The sequence below is a fragment of the Megascapheus bottae genome, chromosome 8, assembly GCF_031878675.1.
Source record: "Megascapheus bottae isolate mThoBot1 chromosome 8, mThoBot2.hap1, whole genome shotgun sequence".
NCBI classification, from domain to species: domain Eukaryota; kingdom Metazoa; phylum Chordata; class Mammalia; order Rodentia; family Geomyidae; genus Megascapheus; species Megascapheus bottae.
The window spans coordinates 1,381,620-1,402,937 of NC_143516.1; the positions used below are offsets into that span (position 1 = coordinate 1,381,620).

At 57.8% G+C, this 21,318-nt stretch overlaps 1 protein-coding gene across 1 annotated transcript; it reads right to left on the reverse strand.

The window, feature by feature from the left end:
- Positions 1 to 54: 54 nt before the first annotated feature.
- Positions 55 to 20,851, reverse strand: Kif25 (kinesin family member 25). Its single transcript, XM_090338610.1, has 16 exons — positions 20,739 to 20,851; positions 17,383 to 17,448; positions 16,035 to 16,124; positions 13,577 to 13,715; positions 12,579 to 12,682; positions 10,777 to 10,865; positions 10,199 to 10,265; positions 8,602 to 8,669; positions 7,733 to 7,807; positions 5,317 to 5,448; positions 3,545 to 3,721; positions 2,878 to 3,029; positions 1,457 to 1,627; positions 1,109 to 1,264; positions 848 to 1,012; positions 55 to 233 (listed from the first exon to the last, which is right to left on the reverse strand). Exons 1-16 carry the CDS (start codon positions 20,814 to 20,816, stop codon positions 55 to 57), a joined length of 1,908 nt encoding a protein of 635 aa, XP_090194736.1. The 5' UTR covers positions 20,817 to 20,851.
- Positions 20,852 to 21,318: the final 467 nt, after the last annotated feature.

Sequence of the window (21,318 nt, forward strand, 5' to 3'; positions counted from 1 at the left end):
TCTCGGCAGGCACAGCGCTGTGGAACAGGCTGAGAAGCCATCCCGGAGAGGGGCTCATTCCCAGGAGGGGCCCAGCCGCCACTTCCTTCTTTGGGAGCAGGAAGGCCTCTTCCCGGCCTGTCCTCGCCTGGCCTGCCGCGCTCTGGCCCCAAACCCCAGGCTCTGCAGCGTCTCAGCCACATGCTTCTGCCCTGGGGACACGCACAGAACCACCAGCAACTTTGCATCGCCTCCTTAAAAAGATACAAGACACAAAAGATACCCACGCTGGAAAGAGCACCGGGAGAGCAACGTGTGGGACTATGAGAGAGAGGAGAGTGGAGAGGAGGCCCCGGGGAGGACCATGGAGAGAGGGGAGTGGAGAGGAGGCCCCGGGGAGGACCATGGAGAGAGGGGAGTGGAGAGGAGGCCCCGGGGAGGACCATGGAGAGAGGAGAGTGGAGAGGAGGCCCCGGGGAGGACCATGGAGAGAGGAGAGTGGAGAGGAGGCCCCGGGGAGGACCATGGAGGGAGGGGAGTGGAGAGGAGGCCCCGGGGAGGACCATGGAGGGAGGGGAGTGGAGAGGAGGCCCCGGGGAGGACCATGGAGAGAGGAGAGTGGAGAGGAGGCCCCGGGGAGGACCATGGAGAGAGGAGAGTGGAGAGGAGGCCCCGGGGAGGACCATGGAGGGAGGAGAGTGGGAGGAGGCCCTGCAGAGGCCACTCCCTTATCAGCAGGGCCAGCACATGGCACCACCAGCCAACAGGGTGCCCAGGGCTGCAGGCGGGCCGTGGCCGGCTCCCTCCGTTGGTCTGAGCTCTCAGCCTGGAGACCGGGACGTGGACCCCAGGTCTTCCCTGCACCCACCACGGCTCGAAGCCGTCCTTTTCCCAGGCCTGCTGGAGCAGTGGAGATGGACCTGGAAGCACAGCCGCCAGCCACGGAGGGCCCAGGGAGCAGGCGCCACAAACACGGGACAGGGAGGGGGTGGTGACCACACTGCCACGACGGGAGATGGGACACTAGAGGACTCTGCGGGAGGCAGGGCGGTGTGAGCACCCGTGGACTGTAGGGCCCAGCGCCCCCCGCCCCCCCCCCCCGTGCTGGGGTCTCCAGGGAAGAACTCACCCAGGCAATCTTGGAGCAGGTGCGTGAGCTTGCTGTTGCGATAGGGGACGTGGCTGCGGCCCTCTGACAAGGCCCCCAGGACATCCGCCAGGGCTGCGAGGCTCCGGTTGATGAACGAGGTCTCCCTCAGTGCCAAGCCCGTCACCCCAGACGCACCTGGAGAGGGCAGAGGTCAGCCACCAGCGGCCATGTGCCACCTGGGAGCCAGGACACATAGGGGGGGCCCTGGGCGTGCTGGGCAGGCCTGCAAGGCTCCACAGCCCGAGAGCCACCGCCAACACCCCCCCCCCCGGGCTCCTCTGCTGAGGGTTCCCGCCCGGCCCAGGCCAGGCCCACGCCCCTGCTCACCCACACACTCGCTCCCCGCCAAGTCCACCAGCTGCAGCTTGGTCTGCACCCGGCCCCCACGGCCTGGCTCCCGGGCTGGATCACGCCACGGGTGGGTGGCCCCAGGAGAGGCGCCCCGCCTCCTCCCCGCCCTGGCTGGCTCCTGACGGGGGGCTGGGCTGGGCTGGGGGTCTGCAGAGAGGGAATGACAGACAGAGAAAAGGTCACAAAGTCAGTGCAGTGCATGGGAGCTGAAACCCACCCTCCAGAGAGGAAAGACCAGGCAGAGCGAGGAGAGAGCATGGCCTCCACGGCTGCCGAGCCGGAGTGGCCGAGGAGAAGGGGAGTGAAGAGAAGGCCGGCGAATGCCTCTCCTGTCCTGGCAACGTTGAAAACCTGAGTTCCCTGTGAGCGGAAGCCCCATCGGCCTCCAGAACAGCCTGGGCAGCCCCGTGGCACAGCATTTCCTTTCCCTGAACCTTCCTTCCCTGCCCAGTTTCTGAGCAAACTTCATCATTGTTTCACAGATTCTCACTGTGAAAACCAGAAAATACACTTAGGGTTTGGTTTTGTTTTTTCCAGTCCTGGACTTGAGCTCCAGGGCCTGAGCACTGTCCTTGGACTTTCTCAAGGCTAGAGCTCTACCACTTGAGCCTCAGCACCACTTCTGGCTTTTTTCTATGTATGTGGTACCGAGGAATCGAACCCGGGTCTTCATGCATGCTAGGCAAGCACTTTAACCACTAGGCCAAACTCCCGGCCCAGGTTTTGTTTTTTTTAAACCAACATAAGACCTGCTCTTGTTTCCACTGCCCAGAGGCAGCTGTGGCACTTCTCGTGTGGTGTCTGCAGCTCCGGGCCATGCACTGGCCAAGACCCTCAGGAGGACTGAGTCCCGGGTCAGCCACACGGCCCCATCACGGCGGTTCCACCACTGTCCTGGCCACCGAGGAGCCACAGATGTGAAGTGTGGCCTCAGAGATGTCCCCAGTGGCCCCTGGTGTGAGTGGCGGCTCATGAGGCGTTGCCCTAGACCCCCAGAGTCTCTTGGCAGTGAGACACGGAGGCCGAGCACTGGCTTTCGGGGGCTGCATGCAGAGCCATGAGCCTGCAGAAGCAGCGAGCTCATTCCTCCTCACCTCGCACATCTGCCCTCTGGTGCCTCGGCCTGGACTTGGCCTCTGCCCGTGCAGGACTTCCAGGCTCCAGGAGCACTGTATCTGTAGTTTGTGCCTTCAATTACAATGAACTCCCACGGGCACTGACATTGGTGAAAGATCCCTCGTCCTCCCTCCCTCCCTCCCTCCTCCCCCCGCCCCAGCCTAGGAGCCCTCTGGGCTGTGGGCTCAGATGTGGCTAACCCCACATCCTGGCGACGTTTTGGTCTCTCTCCTGAGTGGCTTTCTACACCATGGATGGGCCTGGCCCAAATGGCGACTCACCAGTGCTGCAGAGTGGAGCAGCAGCGGTCAGCGTGGCTGTGACCACCAGGTGAGATCTGGAGGAGTCTGCGTGCACCAGCGTGGGCTCGGTCACCCTCTGCTGCAGACCTCTGTGGACGAGACCCACAAACTCCACGGCACTGGCGGCGGCCCTGGCAGAGGGTGGGCTACGTGAGAGGACACATGATGATGGGAAGCCCGCAGCCCGGCCTGGGCCTGCGAGGGGTGGCCGGGAGCCTCAGGCGGCCACTCTTCTCAGGACAACCCAGCGCACGTCAGCTCATGCGCAGTGCCTTTGTGTGGGCTGAGTGCCTGGTTTCAGGAGAGTGCATGGAGCAGGGGCACAACGAACCGAACTCGCAAACACTTCCTGTGAGCACTGCGCCCCGTGGTGCCTCTAATGGAGCGAAAGCCGGGATGCCAGCCTCCCAGTGCCAGCCTGTCTTGGTATTCACCACTCCTTCCTTCACTCCTGTTTGCACATGTGCCAATACTGGGGCTTGAACTCAGGGCTGGCGCTCTACCACTTGAGCCACAGCTCTGTTTCCAGGCCTTTGGTGGGGAACTGGAGATGAGTCTCCGGGAGGCCCCTGGCCAGGCCCCTGTGCAGGGGCGTGCACCGCATGCAGGGTACCCCCGCCCTGTCTCGGGCCACAGGAGGACTCACACCCAGGTCAGCGGGGACACCTCTGTTCGTCCCTCCAATGTGGTCACCACCTCTGGCTTGATACCGGTCACCGCTGTATCGCTGTCTATGGCCAGAAGATCATGGATGTCATTATTATAAATTTCCACGACGGATACTTCCACCTTCGGGGTTTGTGATGGATTTTCTGCGATAAGCCTGGGGAAATACAGGGGAATTCAACCATCGGGGCTCACGGAGGCCTTGACACAGCTCCTGTCCCAGGCAAGAGCTGTGAGCTCAGAGCAGCCAATCAAGGGCCACGAAGCAACAGCTTCCCTGGGAGTGAAGCTGTGTTCTGGTGTGGTCTCTGCTGTGTCCTGGCGTGGTCTCTGCTGTGTTCTGGCATGGTCTGTGCTGTGTCCTGGCGTGGTCTGTGCTGTGTCCTGGCGTGGTCTCTGCTGTGTCCTGGTGTGGTCTCTGCTGTGTCCTGGCGTGGTCTCTGCTGTGTTCTGGCGTGGTCTGTGCTGTGTCCTGGCGTGGTCTGTGCTGTGTCCTGGTGTGGTCTGTGCTGTGTCCTGGCGTGGTCTCTGCTGTGTCCTGGCGTGGTCTGTGCTGTGTCCTGGCGTGGTCTGTGCTGTGTTCTGGCGTGGTCTCTGCTGTGTTCTGGTGTGGTCTGTGCTGTGTCCTGGCGTGGTCTGTGCTGTGTCCTGGCGTGGTCTGTGCTGTGTCCTGGTGTGGTCTCTGCTGTGTCCTGGTGTGGTCTGTGCTGTGTTCTGGTGTGGTCTGTGCTGTGTCCTGGTGTGGTCTGTGCTGTGTCCTGGCGTGGTCTGTGCTGTGTTCTGGTGTGGTCTGTGCTGTGTTCTGGTGTGGTCTGTGCTGTGTCCTGGTGTGGTCTGTGCTGTGTTCTGGTGTGGTCTGTGCTGTGTTCTGGCGTGGTCTGTGCTGTGTTCTGGTGTGGTCTGTGCTCTGTCCCTGGTGTGGTCTGTGCTCTGTCCCTGGTGTGGTCGGTGAATCCGCTGTCTGGGCATGAGCCTCGGGATTGCCCCTGCCGGGGTGGGCCTACAAGCCACCCGCCAGGCTCCGCCCTGGCCCAGGGTCCAGACATATTGGGCCTGGGTGGCTGCTCCTCTTCGGGGTCCTGCCCACACCCTGCCTGCTCCAGGAGTGCCGGGCCAGCTTGGACCGCAGACGTGGGGATGCACAGGCTCCTGCGGGGTGCAGCCCTTCTCTGGAAAGCACATGCTGCTGAGGTTCTCAGGATGTTTGTCCCCGCCAAATGACATGTCTCCCCAGAATGGGGAGCCACGAACAGGGTGGCTCGTGCTTGGAACCCTAACGGCTCGGAAGGCTGAGGTCCGAGCATCACAGCTCAAAATCAGCCAAGGCCCAGAGTTCAAGCCCAGGACTGGCAAAAAACAAAAAAAAGAAAGGAAAGAAGGAAGGAAGGAAGGAAGGAAGGAAGGAAGGAAGGAAGGAAGGAAGGAAGGAAGAAAGGAAGGAAGGAAGGAAAAAAGAAAGAAAGAAAGAAAGAAAGAAAGAAAGAAAGAAAGAAAGAAAGAAAGAAAGCAAGCTAGATAGATATTGGGCATTTCCTGCCTCTGCAGAACACAAGCCTCACCCCCTCCACTGGGGAGCTGCTTAACTCAGGATCTCCCCCAAATGGTTCCTGGCAGACCTCCCACCGGCATGGCAGCGGGATTTACTGCACTTGTGCCAAGACTGTCCAGAAGTGTGGAGACCCTGTCGTCATCACCAGGGCCGGGGGCTGCTCATCCTGCCGCCCGCCCCGCCGCAGGCCGTCCAGCGGGCACCTGAAGAGCTCCTCCGCGGCTCTGGGGACGACTCCGGGGTCTTGGGGTGCCTGTGCGGGCCAGTCGGGCCCCAGCATGGTGTAGCTCTTCCCGCTCCCCGTCTGCCCGTACGCCATCACGCACACGTCGTACCTGGAAAGCGAGGCGCACTGCAGCAGCAAGGCACGCGGAGCAGTGTCCACCTGCACGTCGACCCTCGCTGCATTTCGTCCTGCGTCCCCCGTGCAAGTTAAGTTTCCATCTAGTCACAGTTGTCTACGTGCTCACTCGTTCATGGACATTTTGCTATGCAATACTGTATTAAACTACACACGTATGCGCGCGCGCGCGCACACACACACACACACACACACACACACACGCCCACGTGCCTCAGGACTCCTTGGTGTTCTGGCACCTTCTCTGGGACCACACACCAGTGGCTCTGGCTTGCCATGGATCACACAAGCTTCTCACCTCAGAGGGAGCCCCAAGACCTCACTGCTTCTCATTAACTTTCAGTGAAGCACAGAACCCCAAACAGAAAGCCGAGCTCACTCTACCTGACATTTTAAGGGAAAACCCGCCTTTTCAAGATCCCAAACTGGCTTTCTTCATTAGATTCACAACTATCATAGCTGGCTTAAGCACTGCTTACATCAGATGGAGACGGGTTTTTAGACCTTGTTACCTAGGTGTTTCTGCAGGGAGTCTGCCTGTGCTCGCTTGCTGCTCACACACACGCTCTGACATTCTTTGACAACAGTCTATTGCTAAGGAGATTATGACTACTTATTTTCCATCATTTTTTGTCCCTTGTGGGGCTTGAACTCTGGGCCTGGGCTCGGTTCCTGAGCTCTCCACTCATGGCTAGTGCTCGACCACTTGAGCCACAGCGTCACTTCCAGCCGTCCGGTGGTTGATTGGGGATAAGAGTGTCATGAACTTCCATGCCTGGGCTGGCTTTGAACCACAATCCTCAGATCTCAGCTAGGGTTACAGGCGTGAGCCACCAGCTCCCGGCTTTTCTATCCAAAACATCAGCGAGAAGAATGTTTGAAATAATGATACAGAAGGACTTTTTTTTAATGTAAAGTTGCGTTCTCTGTTTGGAATCACCTTGACCAAATTTACCCATTTACCCGGCAAAGCAGCGACGGTCTAGGTAAAGGGACTTTGAGCAAGTGACTGGACGTGGGAAGTGCCACCAGATGAGCGAGACAAAGAGCCAGGGACGCCGGGAGCCAGGCCTCGGGCAGGGGCCTGGGGGTTCCCTTCCAGAATTTCAGTGGCTCAAGAGCAGAAGCCTGCTTTGTCCACTCAACCTTCTGACCCCACCACCCTGGCGCTCTGTGGGAAGCTGGTGGCTTCAGCAGACTCCACAGGAATGTGGAGTGAAAGGATGCTCTGAGTTTAAAATACCACTGTCTGCTGTGGGCACACGAGAGAAAGGCAAGTCTGGCAAAGACAGTCGAACCACAATACCCAGTCCCTCTCCAGATGTGGCTTAGAAAACAACTGCCCACTAGCTGAGACTCCCTTCTTTCCCATGGAGGAATTATAAAGGCTTAGGATGGGGCACAAACAAAGCTGATACCAGGCCCAGTGGGCTCCTTCCTGTAAGCCTGGCCACTCAGGAGGCTGAGATTTGAGGACCGTGCTTCGAAGCTGGCCTGAGCAGGAAAGTCCCTAAGACTCTCATCTCCAGCTACAGAAAGGTAAAGTGGAGCTGGGCTCAAGTGGTAGAGCACTAGCCTTGAGCACCAAAGCTCCGGGTCAGTGCCAAGGCGGAGCACAAAAGCCAGCCAAGCCAAACACTAACCCTGGGAGCAGAAAGGCCTAGGAGCTGAGAGAGGGCAGGGCACATGCCCTGGGTATGGGCAAGGGGGCGTGGACATCCCCCCATGACCTTGCTGCAGGGTGTAGCCGCCACCATGACCGACCCTACCCAGGCCCCTCTGACAGCGACGACAGCGACCGCTGTGACGGCTGCAGCGGCTGGAGGAGCCTCCCGGCAGTCTTGGCTGCGTCTGCCCCGTGCCGCCTGCCCCTCAGCTGAGCCTGCCATGCCGCCTGCCCCTCAGCTGAGCCTGCCATGCCTCCTGCCCCTGTGCTTCCAGGGACAGAAGCTGATTCCCAAAGGGAAAAGTCACCTAGCACCATGCCAGTGTTCTCAACAGATTGTTTACCAATGCGAATGATTGCAGAAGAATCGGAGGTTCTCAGAAGCACCCCAGGGATGGGGGCACAGCTGCTCACCCAGGTGGACGTCCACACCCAGCAGACAGGACCAGAGTGCAGGGTGAGCGCAGGCGTGCCCACTCACCCGGAAACGACCCCTCCCCGAAGGCCCCCAGCAAGGCCACCGAGGCAGCTCCGAGGCTGTGTGACAAGCTCATGTGGCCATGGCAACCAGCCTTGAAACACCTGAACTTACCCATCTAAGAGGGATGTGAGCAGGGGCCGCACATCTTCAAACACAGCCAGCTGAGACTCTGCTGGGCCATAGACTCTGAGAAGAAAAGCAACGATGGCGTTGCTGAGCAGGCTCCCCACATGCTCTCCCACAGAGGCTCTGAGCCCCTTGTCTCTGAGGGCTCTAGTCTAGGGTGAGCTCCATGGGTCCCAGTGTGAGATCGTGGCTCATCTTCACCTTTGCCCTAGAAGCACAGAGGGGCAGCGGGCACCGCAGTCAGAGGCCAGGGCAGTGCTGTGTCCTCCTGAGCCAGTGGTAACCCTACTTCCAGCTCCGCTGTGCCTCCAGGGACTCTGCCACTCTGGACACCACTTAAGCAGGTGCCAAGAACATCCCCGGCAGATCTGCTCTTCATAGCTGTCTTAAACCCCTGTCAGCAAACGGACTACGAGAAAGCGGGTGTGGCCGGGCACCGGGCTCTCACACCTGTAATCCTAGCTGCTTGGGAGAAAAGGACAGGGAGGATTTGGGCTCCAGGCCAGTCCAGATAGCAAAACTGAGACCCCTTTCCCCACCCGTGGGGGGCCACAGTGCCATGCGACTGATATCGCTCCCACAGAAGGATGGAAACAGGCTAATTGCTTCTGGGCAGGAAATGAGACCCTATGTCAAGAACTGTCAGCAACAACAGGGCTGGAGCTGTGTGTCAGTGGTCAGAGTAGCTGGCTGCCAAGCTTGAGGCCTTGCGTTCAAGCCTCCATGCTGCCAGAAATGTGGGTTTACCCTGGAGATCGGCAGAGACGTTATCTTACTTGCCATTAGCAGCCGCTGGCTACACCGCACAGGTGTTCACAACACCAGCGAGGCCGCCGACCGCAGCCTGGGCTCACCTGTCAAAACTGTATGTCCTGTCGGGGGTAGGGTGGCCGGGCCGACAGCATTTCACCAGGACAGTCTCCTAATGCAAAGGACAGAGCAGAGCGCGCTGCGCCACGTTCATTCATTCACCGCGGGACAAGGCTAGCGGGGCAGCCCCGGCCAGCACAGCTGCTGCCCTGGGTCTCGGCAGCGGCACAGGCACACAAGAGCCTTCAGTGGCAGATGGGGCACTGGAGACAGAGCGCGGACGGCCTCGGAGACTGTGGCCTGGAACTCCTGCTGACCCTGGGGCCCGGGGAGGAGCAGCACGCCACTGCCCACAGCAAGGCCAGCGCCGGGGCTGTCCATGCTGAGGGTCCAGAAGGCTGCGGAGGAGGTGCAGGATTCCAGCCAGGCCACAGGTCACCGTCCAGAGACACTGCTGTTGCACCAACTGCTGGAGCCGCATGGTCTGTTTTGATCCATGCCAACTTTTTATCCTGCTGGACTGTCCAGTGGCATCCTAAGGGCATTTCCACCAGGGAGGTATCGTCTCCCCACAGACTGGTTCCAGTTCTAAGTCAACGGGTGAAATCACCACAACTCAGGAGCACGGTGAGAGGGGTGTGGCCGCTCTGGGGCGGGAGGCGTCCCGCTGTCCTGTGTGGACCAAGCTGACATCACCGTCCTAGGAGTGGAAGCCCAGGCGGGAACTTGGGAGTGACCACTCATGAACCACCAATGCCAGCTGGACCACCTGCCGGGCCGGGCAAGGCCTTGGCTCTGCCTGCTAAGTACCCTGACTCAGTCCCTGCCGCCCGCCATCCGCACCTGGACTCCACACCAGCGCCAGATGTGCTCTAGGCTACCAGCTAACAGGTCACCAGGAGCAGGAGCGCCACTGTGCAGCGGAATTCAGAGGTTGGAGAGGAGGAAAGGAGGGGAGAGGGAAGAAAGGAGGGGAGAGGGAAGGAGGGAGGAGGGGAGGAGCAGGGAGGGAGGGAGGGAGGGAGGGAGGGAGGGAGGGAGGGAGGGAGGCTGAGCCCTGTCTGTCCACAGCCACGTGGACAGTGAGAAGGAGCAGAGGCAGAGGCGGAGGAGGCAGAGCAGAGCTGCAGCCCTGTCGGGCCTGGAGGTTGACAGCTCCGCAGTAGTTGGTGGGGCAATGTGCTGAGCACCCCTGGTCTTCCCCAACTAAGCCCTTCCAGTGCCGCAAACTGCAGGCCCAGCCCAGGGGTTCCTGGATGAGGGGCCGGAGTGGAGGAGCAGACGCCCCGGGCCCCAGCTCCTGTGCATTCCCTCAGTGTGGCCAAGGCCACCAGGGCTGCCTCACTCCTTGCCACAAAGAAAACCACGCAACGGTGCCCGAGTTTACAGTGTCTGACCCCCAGGCCAAGGAGCACCATAGAAGAACCATGAAAAGCCACCAAAACAAGCTAGATCCCAAGAGGTCCCCATGTCTGCTTAGAAGCTCATTCCACGGTAGAACTAGTAGACTTCAGACACCTGGAATGACCCCGTCAGCAAGGTAACGCCAGTGGGGAGAGCCTGGCAGAGCCACGCAGTCCGCGTCCCTGAGCTCTGCAGGGCAGCGCAGGGGACGATGCTCGTGGGTTAGGAGCTACTCACATCGTCCAGCGCGAGGGTCACTTCTCCAGGGTCGCCCAGAGCACGGGCGGCGTCTCCAGGGTGGGAGCTGCAGGGGTAAGCAACATGACAAGAGACCTCGCCATGTGTCCCTAACACCCAGCTCCACATCACCATTCCAGTCAGCGCGGAGCAGGGGTGCTGCGGCCAGCGGACCCCAGGACCAAGCCAGGAGATGTGCCTTGTAGCCACACCCCACAGACCACTGACAACACCCCTGCAGGCTTCACTGATAAGTGGAAACCCGATGTGACCACAGCCACAGTCTCCTGGAAGCACCGGTGGAATCTGGTCTGCCTCTGCCTCCCTGCACGAGGGGTCTGTGAAGGTGAGGGGACGCTCCCTTTCCCAGGACAGGCCCGGGGTGCGGTCCTGCCTGGCACAGGACAGAGCATCTCCCACCGCAGGTGCCTAGACACGTGTGGTGCCAGGCAGACATTCCGGCAGCGCTGACCTGGTGCCAGGTCAGGCTCTGGGGGCACAGGGGCCGGAGGGTTCATGGGATTCCACACCCGGTCCCTGAACCAGCCCCGCCCACCAAGACGCCAGCCAAGCCCTACCTCCGGTGGGCGGCATCCTTGCCAGCCTCCTTTCCAGAGGGCAGCCAGGGGCGGATCCGGCAGTGAACCCTGATGTTTCCCTTCAGCTCCTGAAGTGGACCAGAGAGAGCTTGTCGCGGTCAACCCCAGGCAGGCCTCGGCTTGTATCACATGGCAGCACGGCCCAGGACGGCTTCCGGTCCAGGGCCCGGGGTCAGAGGGCAGGGCTGTTCGTGCCCACACCCCCGAGTGTCCAGGCCAGCAAAGCCCATGGCTCCCCTGCTGGGACACGTGGTGAGCCCCTGTGTGTGGTCCTCCTGAAGCCACACAACCTCGGGCTGTGACAATCCTGGCACTCCAAGCCCGGGGTCTGGAGAGAGTCCAGGTGGGGCCAGGGCGTGGCGGGGCCTCTCCTCCCCACCCCCAGCCTCTTGCAGAGACCACCAGTGGACACCGCGCTCGGCGGAGCTGGGGCCTGGCCTTGTTCAGAAGTTCATGCCATGAGACCCTCTCTCAGAGGCCTGGGTGGGAAGGGGATGCTACGGCCACGTCCTTGCCCAATGGACTCCCTGAGCAGCTGGGCGGCTCCTCCCTGCGGGAGGCAGGTGGACCATGGCCTCCACAGGCCAGGACGGCTGCCTTCAACCATCTGGAAAACCGGACAGGCGGCATCCACGGACTGACTGCTGGACCCTCAAGGGCCCGCTGGGCTGCGAGGGGGAAGGGAGGGCAGCAAGCACGCTGCTGGTGCTACGTGTAAGCGCTCGGCGGGCAGGGCGCTCTGCCGGATGAAGGCCCAGGCTCGGTCTACAGCTCTTACACTCTTCCACGATCACATCTCTAGAATCTTCCACGGTTGAGTCTCCACACGCGGAACTTGCTTCCCACTCAGGAAAGTTTCTTCTGCCCCTTTCAGTTTATGGAGAACTTTTACCGAATGTTCGTGTTTTGGTGCTAAATACCTCCTTTTGTCTTTCGAGCGATCCAGAGAAGCAGGGCAATGGAGAAGATTAGAAAATGCACCAGAGTGCTTAACCAAGTGCTTGCTGCACAGTCAGCCCTGCGCCACCCTCTTGTGTCACTGAGCTGCAGCACAGAAGGAGACGAGCTGAGCGCGGCTGTCCTCAGACATGACCGCACCCACCAGCGCTCAGTGTCAGTCAGCTTGGGCCTCCGGAACTCAGGATGGGATGTGGGGTTCAGAGGACCCGGATGAAGCTCAGAGCAGGTGTGGGGGCCTGGAGCTGAGCTGTGGGCCACACGGGATGGGAAATCCTAACCACTGAGGAAGGGGAGGGGAGACGCTGGGCGCGGGGCCCCCTTCGTGGGCAGAGAGAAGCGACAGGAAGACAGGCTGCAGGAAGGACGCACGCAGCAGAGGCCCCACGGACGCCTGTGGGAGGCGGTCAGGAGCAGGCCCGGACTCCCCCTCCGGAGCCATCCTTCCTCACCACCACCTCTCTTCCTGCGTCAGACCACCAGGGTGTGGGTCTCAGAGATGCTGATCTGCTCACTACGTGGCCTGGCCAGTCCCCGGGCAGGCAGAAGCCTGAGCCATCAACACCGGGGACTGTCTCCACTCCTCGACCGACTGCCCCTGGCCAAGCAGCCGCAGGGTCAAGCGGTTTCTAGGTGGAGGAGACACTCATCCCTGCCGAGGTCCCGGCTGACCGCTCCTCTCCACCCTCCTCCTGCTGGCTCCCATTCCTGAGCTCTAGGTCAAATCTCACTCAGACGTGGCTTTAGTGCCACCCCTCGCTCTGTCCCAGCACCTTGTCTGACCGGCCGGAGAGCCCGCGTGGCCGGGCTGTGTGTGCGCTCACCACCAGGCTGTTGTGCAGGGCCCTCCTTCTCCGCTGCTCAAGGAGGAGGCGAGCGCCGAGCGTCTGCAGGGACTGCTCCAGACCCGTGGCCTTGAGGCGACAAGCTGCAAGCGCAGTGTGTCCAAGGTCACACTGATGGTGTGGACCCGAGACCACACAGTCCAGTGGACTGAACTGACTGCACACACAGGGGTCTGAGGACCACAGGAGTTAGTGCCGCAGTACCCGCCGGGCACAGTGGTTCTCTGGGCTGGGTTGGGGGCCTGTGGCTCAGGATCCTCAGGGCCACCTGGCAGGTCCAGCTCCACCCTGGGGGCTGAGGGTTACTCCACCCCGCAGGGACCAGTGGGAAAGGAAGGGTGAAGGGACGGACTGCATGAGTTAGAACGTCGCATGCATGGAGGGGGTAGAACGCTAACGTCTGCTGAAACTGTTGGAAGAAGCGGGAGGAACGGCTGCCGCGACGCTCAACCGCAGCCCGTCTGGCCGGGGAGACTGTGCTCTGAAGCTAGTCTGGGCAGGAAAGCTCAGGACTCTGTTTTCAAAATAATCAGCAAAAATCTGGGCTGGGATGTAGATCAAATGGTAGGTGCTAGCTGAGCAAGCAAGCAGTGAAAGGTTGAGAAACGGTACCAGGAAAACAACAAACAAACAAACAAACAAACAAGCAACAAAACAAAAAACTGCAAAAGGAGGACAGGTTGGAAGGGGTTTGATTAGGGCACAGGGTCTGCACGTGTGGAGACGTCGCCTGGAAGTCCCTGGTAAGGCTAACAGAGGCCAATACGGTTTTGTTTGGATTTTCTCTTGTAAAGCAAGGAAACATATTCTTTAGGTAAGCCAGGAAAGATGAAACCATGGAATGAGCTGGGGGCGGGGGGCCGGACTGTGCCAAGCGAGTCACAGCACCAGCAGTGTATTTACCCCTCCAGGGAGGAGGCACTGGCCAGGCCTCGGGAGAAAGAAGCGAGGCCAGCGGCATCAGGGAGGCGCCTCACCTTGCAGGGCCTCACTGCTGACCTGTGTCCTCTGCAGGGCCGCAGCCAGGTCAGAAAAGCCGGCCCGGAAGCGGTCCCGACAGTCGTCCAGGAGCCCCAGGGCGGAAGCACGGCACACCTGCACGTCTTGTTTAAGGTTCTGTGAAAGGAGAACTTTTGCAGTAAGTGCAACAGGGCCTGTCACTGCCAATGACCAGAGGATACCTATCCCATCATCCCACGGGGCCTGTAAAGTCAGCAGTCGTGCGTCACCTCTTATGAACTAAACCTATGTGAGAAAGATTTTCCTGACATCCTGACTCCATAGCTCTGGGCGGGTGTGCGCACAGCTCTGGACGTGCTGTGTTCTACAGCCTCAGGATACTTAGCAACTTCCTCCAGCCTGGGTGGGCCCTGCTCCTGAGGCTGTGTGTCCGACACCAGACGGGCGCACAGCTCTGCTGGCTCTAAAGATCAGCCTCTGGACATCATTATTCTGAGTTCGTGCCAGTGTGAGGCACAGCAAATAGGTTTTTAAGGAACTCTGGAACAATGCAGCTGCCGTTCCGTGCACAGAGTTCACCTCCCGGGCACCCCAGGGACAGTCCATGTGAGCACACGCACCTTGTAACATTTAAGCTAAGCTTAGATAGATGTTGTTTATTTACATTTTCTATAAAAGTTGTTTAAGCAACTTTAAAAATATTTTTCTGTAAAAAGTTGTTTAAGTAAAACTTGTTTAAATATTTTTTTTTCTGTGAAGGAAACATTCTTCCCGTTTGGGAATGATTTTAATCACATATCAAACACAAAGTGAAGTGTTTGTTATATAGAATATGGGTAAGTTATACAACGTCTTAAAAGAAGGGCTTATTTTACTCCAGTGGCAGAGCTGGAAATGAGTTCTGCATACATCTACTATAAATGGACAAAAAATAGTTTAAAGTCTCTCAATCTGAGGAACAAAGAAGCAGACTAATTCTGTTTGCAGATGGTGTTTGGAGTGAAGTGCTGATTTTAATCTTCCTTATTTTTACAATGGTCACGTTGTTTACAACAAAGGTAAAACAATGTTCGTAATCAAAGGCATAAAAATATCCCACAGACTTGGCCTGGGGACCTGCCAAGCAGACCAAAGGGAAGAGCAATTTCAGAGTCGTTCTTTCTAGAAACCACCGAGTTCAAAAGGGGCTGCACATGGTGTCACTTCATTTGAGATAGGTAAACTCGTTTTCTACCATTTAATAATAAAACAAGAACAACTTTGGCTTAGAAAGTGAAGCTACTAACACACAACTGTCCCACTTGTCTCGTGGTCCGGTGTGGTTGTAGCTCCCTTTTTTTTTTTTTTTTCTGCCAGTCCTAGGCTTGAGCTCAGGGCCTGAGCACTGTCCTTGGACTTTCTCAAGGCTAGAGCTCTACCACCTGAGCCTCAGCACCACTTCCGGCTTTTTTCTGTGTATGTGGTACCGAGGAACCGAACCCGGGCCTCCGTGCGTGCGAGGCAGGCACTTTAACCACTAGGCCACACTCCCTGCCCCTGTAGCTCCCAGTTTTGCTCAAGATTCTCAGTGTGTGAGTCAGAAGTTCTCTCTCACCCTCCCCTTCTCCCTCTTTTCTCTCCTTCCTTTCTCTACCTCCTCTCTCTCTCCTTTACCTCCATTCTCCGTCCTTTCTGACAGTCCTGGGAATTGAACTCAGGGCCTTACACTCTCTACTTGGTTGCTGGGTTGAGGTTCTACAACACATGCAGTATTTCTTTCTCTTTCTTTCTTTCTTTCTTTCTTTCTTTCTTTCTTTCTTTCTTTCTTTCTTTCTTTCTTTCTTTCTTTCTTTCTTTCTTTCTTTCTTTCTTTCTTTCCTTCTTTCTTTCGTTTTTTGTTGTGGGTCTTAAACTCCCGCCCTGAGCGCTGTCCCCGAGCTCCTCAGCTCAGGGCTATCGCCTTACCCCTAAGCCACAGCCCCACTTCCTGTTTACTAGTGATTGGAAATAAGGGTCTCAGGGTCTTTAGTGCCCAGGCTGGCTTTGAACTGTGATCCTCGGATCTCAGCCACCTGAGTAGCTAGGATGACAGGCGTGAGCCCCATCACCCAGCTTCACTTGTGGCGTTTCTTTGGGCTGAATAACTGGAGAAGGAGTCTTGCAGACGCTTCTGCCTGGCTTGCCCTGGGAACCTCAGAGCCTCCCGACCTCTCCCCACGCCTGTGTGGTGAGGGTCACAGGTGTGAGGCGTCTGGGTGGTGAAGGTCACAGGTGTGAGGCGCCTGAGACTTCCTCCCAGGAAGTGTTAGCAGCAGACCCCACAGGGGTCCACCCTAGTTGTGATGTTACACCTTTACAGAGCTGCGCTGGGCCCTCTGTGAGCCTCTCGTCCCTGCAGGAAGAAGGCTGTTCGAGGGACAGGACATAAGCAGTAAATGCAGCAGCACTGGACTTGGAGCCGAGGTGAGGATTCCAGCTGGGCCAGGTGCTTCCTACCTGTGTCAGGTGGCTCAGCCGGGTGAGTGCCAGCCGGCGTTTGGGGAGCTCAGCTTCCTGGTGGCTGCCCCTCCTGGCCCTTTCTTGGTACTGCTGTGTAGAAAACAATAATGCATGATTTCAAGTTGCAAAACCCTGACTGCACAGATGGCTTTGGGGAGCAATGGCTGGGATGGTTCCTGTGTGGAGCTCAGGCCCTGGCCAGGGGGAAGGGAGGGGATGTGGAGGGGGGGTGAGTCCCCAAAGGCACTGAACAATGGGACAGGAGAGGCAGAGGCCTGGGCGGTCCTCGGCTGAGGGCTTGAGTGGCAGATCCCGGCCAGCAGTGCCCAGGGGAGAGCATGGACAGACGACCTGCTCAGGTTCGGTCTGAATTGTGTGCAGGAAGCCCTCAGTGGACAGTCACACTGGACTGCGTGCTGCTGGAAGGGTGAGGGACAGGAGTGGGCAGTAGACAGCTTGTCCTGGGCCGGGGGGGGGGCACGTGACCAGTGCTCCACCTGTCCACGAGGAACAGGCCCTGCGGATGAGGCCAGGAAAGACGACACAAAGCATGTCCCGAGAATTTCCACGGTCGCACTCTCCTCAGCGCATGGGGAGGCTGGCAAGTGCTTAGTGAGGCAGAAAGAGGCCCAGGCAATAACCGGCTTTGTTTTCCAATGACCTTGGGGTGCACTTTGGGTGCAGAGTTTAAAAAGCACTTTTGCAAGAGAAAAACATAGCATGCCTCTGTTGCGTGCAGGTCTGGCTCTCAGCCATTCTCTGTGGTCACTGCAGTCACCATGGAGGCGACAGGACCAAGCCATCTCTGCCAGGATGGCAGAGCCTACTCCAGACAGACAGACGACGACGACAACGACGACGACGGCCTCACTGGTGGCCAGACTTGAGCCCTGCAGACCTCTTGTGTCCAGTTTAAGAGAACTGCTTGTGCTCTCTCGTCCAGCTGGAGAGGGACTGAAGGTTTGTCCCCCACAGCTGCCCGAGCCGTGCGGACAATGCTCCTCTGCCTGTTATGGCCTCCATTTACCTTGCAGGGGTGAGTGGTTGTCCCTACTTGTGGAACAGGAGTTTGGCCCCAGGTCTAGGGGTGTGAAGGACCCCAAGTGTAGGTAGGGATGTGACATCCACTGAGGGCAAAGTCTTGGGATCCACCTCGTGAGTGGACCTGTGCCTCATGACAATGGCATGGGCTTTGGGCTCCCTGCCCTTCTGCCACAAGAGGCCAGACAGGCTGAGCCCCGTGGGCCAGCCCCACGCTGCCTCCGCCTCAGACGCCCCGCCGCCACCCGCCACGTCCGCATACGGCACCCGACTCGGCCGCGTCACGAGACACTTGACGTGTTACCTCCGCCAGCTTCAGGTGAAGAACGGCATTTTCGGTTTCCAGTTCAATTATTCTTTCTTCTTTGACCTACGCCAAGAATCCAAAAAGGGAAATGAGCAACAGAGCGATGGTTTGAGGGTGAGCAGCGGCGTCGGGGGACAGAACTGCCTCCGCAAGAGCAGGGGCGCCAGGGCTCCACGCCAGGGCTCCTGCTGCCCGGCCCTGCAGGTGGAGCCAGCAGGGAGAAATGCGGCCCCAGGGCTTGAACTCCGTGGTGGCAAAGGTGCTCAGAGGCTGGCTGGGGGTTGTTGAAGCAGCAGCCAGAGGAACCTTCCAGAAAAGCAATGCTACTGGGGAGAAAGAGTTTCCTAGATGAAGACAGGGTTTCTGTGTGGAGTGGCGCAGTAGACATTCACACGCCAGGCGTGCGGTGTCCACAGGTGTCAACGCTGAGGCCAGGCAGGCGCTGCCCTCAGTGGCTGTGTGGGCACAGATGCCAGCCTGTGCAGGGGACGAGTGGAGAGCCCCGGCGAGGGACTTGGGGCCAAGCTGACAGAGCCCAGTCCAGGCAGGTTCCTGCTGCTCAAGCCCTGAGCCCCGGCACCCCGCATGCTGCAGGGCAGCCTCGGGCCTGCCCGCCTCCAGAACAGCCTGGGCTGTCTCCTTCTTCCTCCCGGCTGCCCGGGCAGGGCCAGCTTCTGCAGGGTGGCTGCCTCTGGCCTTTTCTTCACTTGCTGCTTCTGTCATGAGCCTGGCTTGACAACTTATTTAGGGGACAGCAGTGGAACCCCAATAACCTTACAGGCAGAAAGGTGCAGGAAGGGGGTCCCGAGGGCACACACCACGTATCTTGTTCAGGGTTGCCTGCCATGTTGCTCCCTCAGCCCTTTCTTGGAACATGCTCTGTGATCCCATTTCCTCGCATGCGTAGAAACACAATGACCATGCCCACCCCCCCCTTTCATCCTTCCACCCCTCAACAGAACCTGGCTTGTATCCCCATCATTCATTCTCAAGGACTTCATTTTACATATGAGAGACAACATGCAGTATTTGACTTTCACCTTCTGGCTTGTTCCATTGACCATGACCTCTAGCTCCACCCAGTTTTCCGTAAATGACGGCACTGCACTCTTCATGGCCGCGTGCATATACCTTGTTCTGTGGTCCATTTATCAGTTGAAAGGGTCCCTAGGTTGATAATGTACCAGGCCCGTGGTGCTCAGTGCTGCTCTGCACAGATATTCTGAGCATATGTTGATTTGCATTCCTCCAAGCCGGACAGAGGGTCATATGGCCGTTTTCACATCAAGCTTTTTCTAAAGGAATGTTCACATTTCTTTCCACCATGGTTGCAATACTTCACACTCCTGCCTGCAGTTACCACTTAGAGTCCTCCCAATCCCTCACGTGTGTGTGTGTGTGTGTGTGTGTGTGTGTGTGTGTGTGTGTGTGTGTTCTTTCCATGATGTAATTCTGACTGGTGGGCCGGGGTAGGGGGAATATCAGTGTTGACTTGCATGTCCTTTGTGTATAAGCCATTGTACTTTTGAAAATTTCAGTTTGTTTACCCAGCACATTTATTAATTGGGCTATTTGTTCTTTTGGTGTTTTTTAAAATTCATTCTTTGCATACATGCATATAGATCTTTTATTCGATGAAATAACTGGCAAAGATTTTCTTCCATTTTGTAGGCTTGGTTTGATTTTTGGTAATTTTTTACCTTGCTGGGCATAGGCTTTTAAACGGTTGCAGTTCTACTTTTCAATTCTTACCCTCATTTTCTGAGCAGGTGGTGTTCAGAAAAGCATTATCTGTGGAATCCTCGAGGCTTTCCCTGTGTTTTCTTCTTACAGTAGTTTCAGCTTTTCCAAGTCTCACATTAAGAGCTTTGATCCACTTGGAATTTACTTTGATCCCTGGTGAGATGTAAGGATCCTATTTCAGTCTTCTACATGTAGATGTTGTTTCTCAACATCATTGGTTGAAGAGATCCTAGAATGTTTAAGTTTATGCTGTTTTGGGGTCAAAAACAAAAACCAGATAGGTGTAGTTGCATGAGCTCATTTCTAGATCTAGTATTGTATTCCAGTGATCAACATGACTGGTTTGTGTGCTGGAATCATGTTGTTGTTGTTGTTCACTTTGCTTATACAGATGTTTGAATTTAGGGCCTTGTGTTTAGTTGCTTAGTGCTCTATCATGTGCGCTTCACCTCCAACTGGCTTTTTGCTGGTTATTTTAGAAAATGTCTCATATACTTTCTTTGGCTGGACTGGTCTCTAACTGCAATCAGGATCCAGCTTCCAGAGTGGTGGGGCAGGAGCTAGTAGCTTCACACCATGTGTGGTACTGTGGCTCTGTAGTTGAATCTGCAGTCCTTATTGATACCTCCAGCAGTGCTCTGTTCAGGACGTGTTAGCTACCTTTTGTGCTTTCTCTTCAGTAGTTGCTTCTTCATTTGAAAACTACTCTAAGGACAAGTTGGTGGCTTGAATGTTTGTGTGCTGTGGCTTTCATCTTTTGCTTGAGGCAGGTCTATAGAGCTCTTTACCTGCCACAAGGGCCTGGCTCAGGCAGCTTCCAGGTTCTATTCTCTCCAGCATCGTTTTAGACGGGCGCATCTGGTCTTGGATTTTTGAAGCTCTCTCCAGGAGCAAGTCCCCAGCTTCCAGCACACGAGCAGTCATGTTGATCAATGGAATACAATGCGAGATCTAGAGATAAGCTCATGCAGCTACACCGATCTGGGTTTTGTGTTTGCTTTTTGACAGACACCATAAACTTAACCATTCTAGAGAAGATCCTTGTCAAGCAATGATGTTGGGAGATGACTTATCTACTGAAGACTGAAACGGGACCCTTATGTCTCCCTAGGGACCAAAGTAAATTCCCAATGGGTTGAAGATCTTAATGTAAGCCTTGGAAGTGGCCATAAATCGTGATGTGTCCACTGTGTGGACATCTGCATGGCTTCCTGTATGCCACAAGGACTCTTCCTCAACACGGCCTCTGAAGCCCCTGGCCTCCAGGGCCAGTGCCTTTCTGCTGCTGACCGCTCTGTAGCTCATCTTACAGCTTTTGGATACACACAATGTCACGTGGACACATGTGGACTGCTGGCTCTTGGGACCCTGTCAGTGAAGCACTGTGTCCCCAGCACTCAGACACTAGGAGGTAGATGAGGTGGCTCTGGAGGGGGGAATGGAGGGAGCCTGGGGGAAGGAAGTGGAGAAGAGACAGGCCAACTACACCTGGGGGTCTGGAAGCCAAGATCTGCTCAGTCCAGTGTAGCCCCAGACCCACGCAGACGCTCTCCTGTCTCCCGAGGCCTGTGGGAAAGGAGGCCCCAGCCCCAGGCTCTTCTCATACCTACCTGCACTTGACGCTGCAGCTGCCTGGCCCGCTGCTCCCAGAAACCCCAGACCGCAGCACCACCGTCTCCAGGCCTCATCTCTGTTCCCAGGGGCGACAGGTGGGCCGTGGCGGAGCGTGGCAGGTGAAGGGCGTGGCGAGCAGCTGGTGCTGATAGGGCCGTGGCGACGAGGGGGCGTGGCGAGGTGGGGGCTGACAGGGCGTGGCAGGCGAGGGGGCGTGGTGAGGTGGGGGCTGACAGGGGCGTGGCAGGCGAGGGGGCGGCTGACAGGGCGTGGCAGGCGAGGGGGCGTGGTGAGGTGGGGGCTGACGGGCGTGGTAGGAGAGGGGGCGTGGCGAGGTGGGGGGCTGACGGCGTGGCAGGCGAGGGGGCGTGGCAGACGAGGGGGCGGCTGACAGGGGCGTGGCAGGCGAGGGGGCGGCTGACAGGGGCGTGGTAGGCGAGGGGGCGTGGCGAGGTGGGGGGCTGACAGGGTTGGCAGGCGAGGGGGCGGCTGACAGGGGCGTGGCAGGCGAAGGGGCGTGGCAGGCGAGGGGGCGGCTGACAGGGGCGTGGTAGGAGAGGGGGCGTGGCGAGGTGG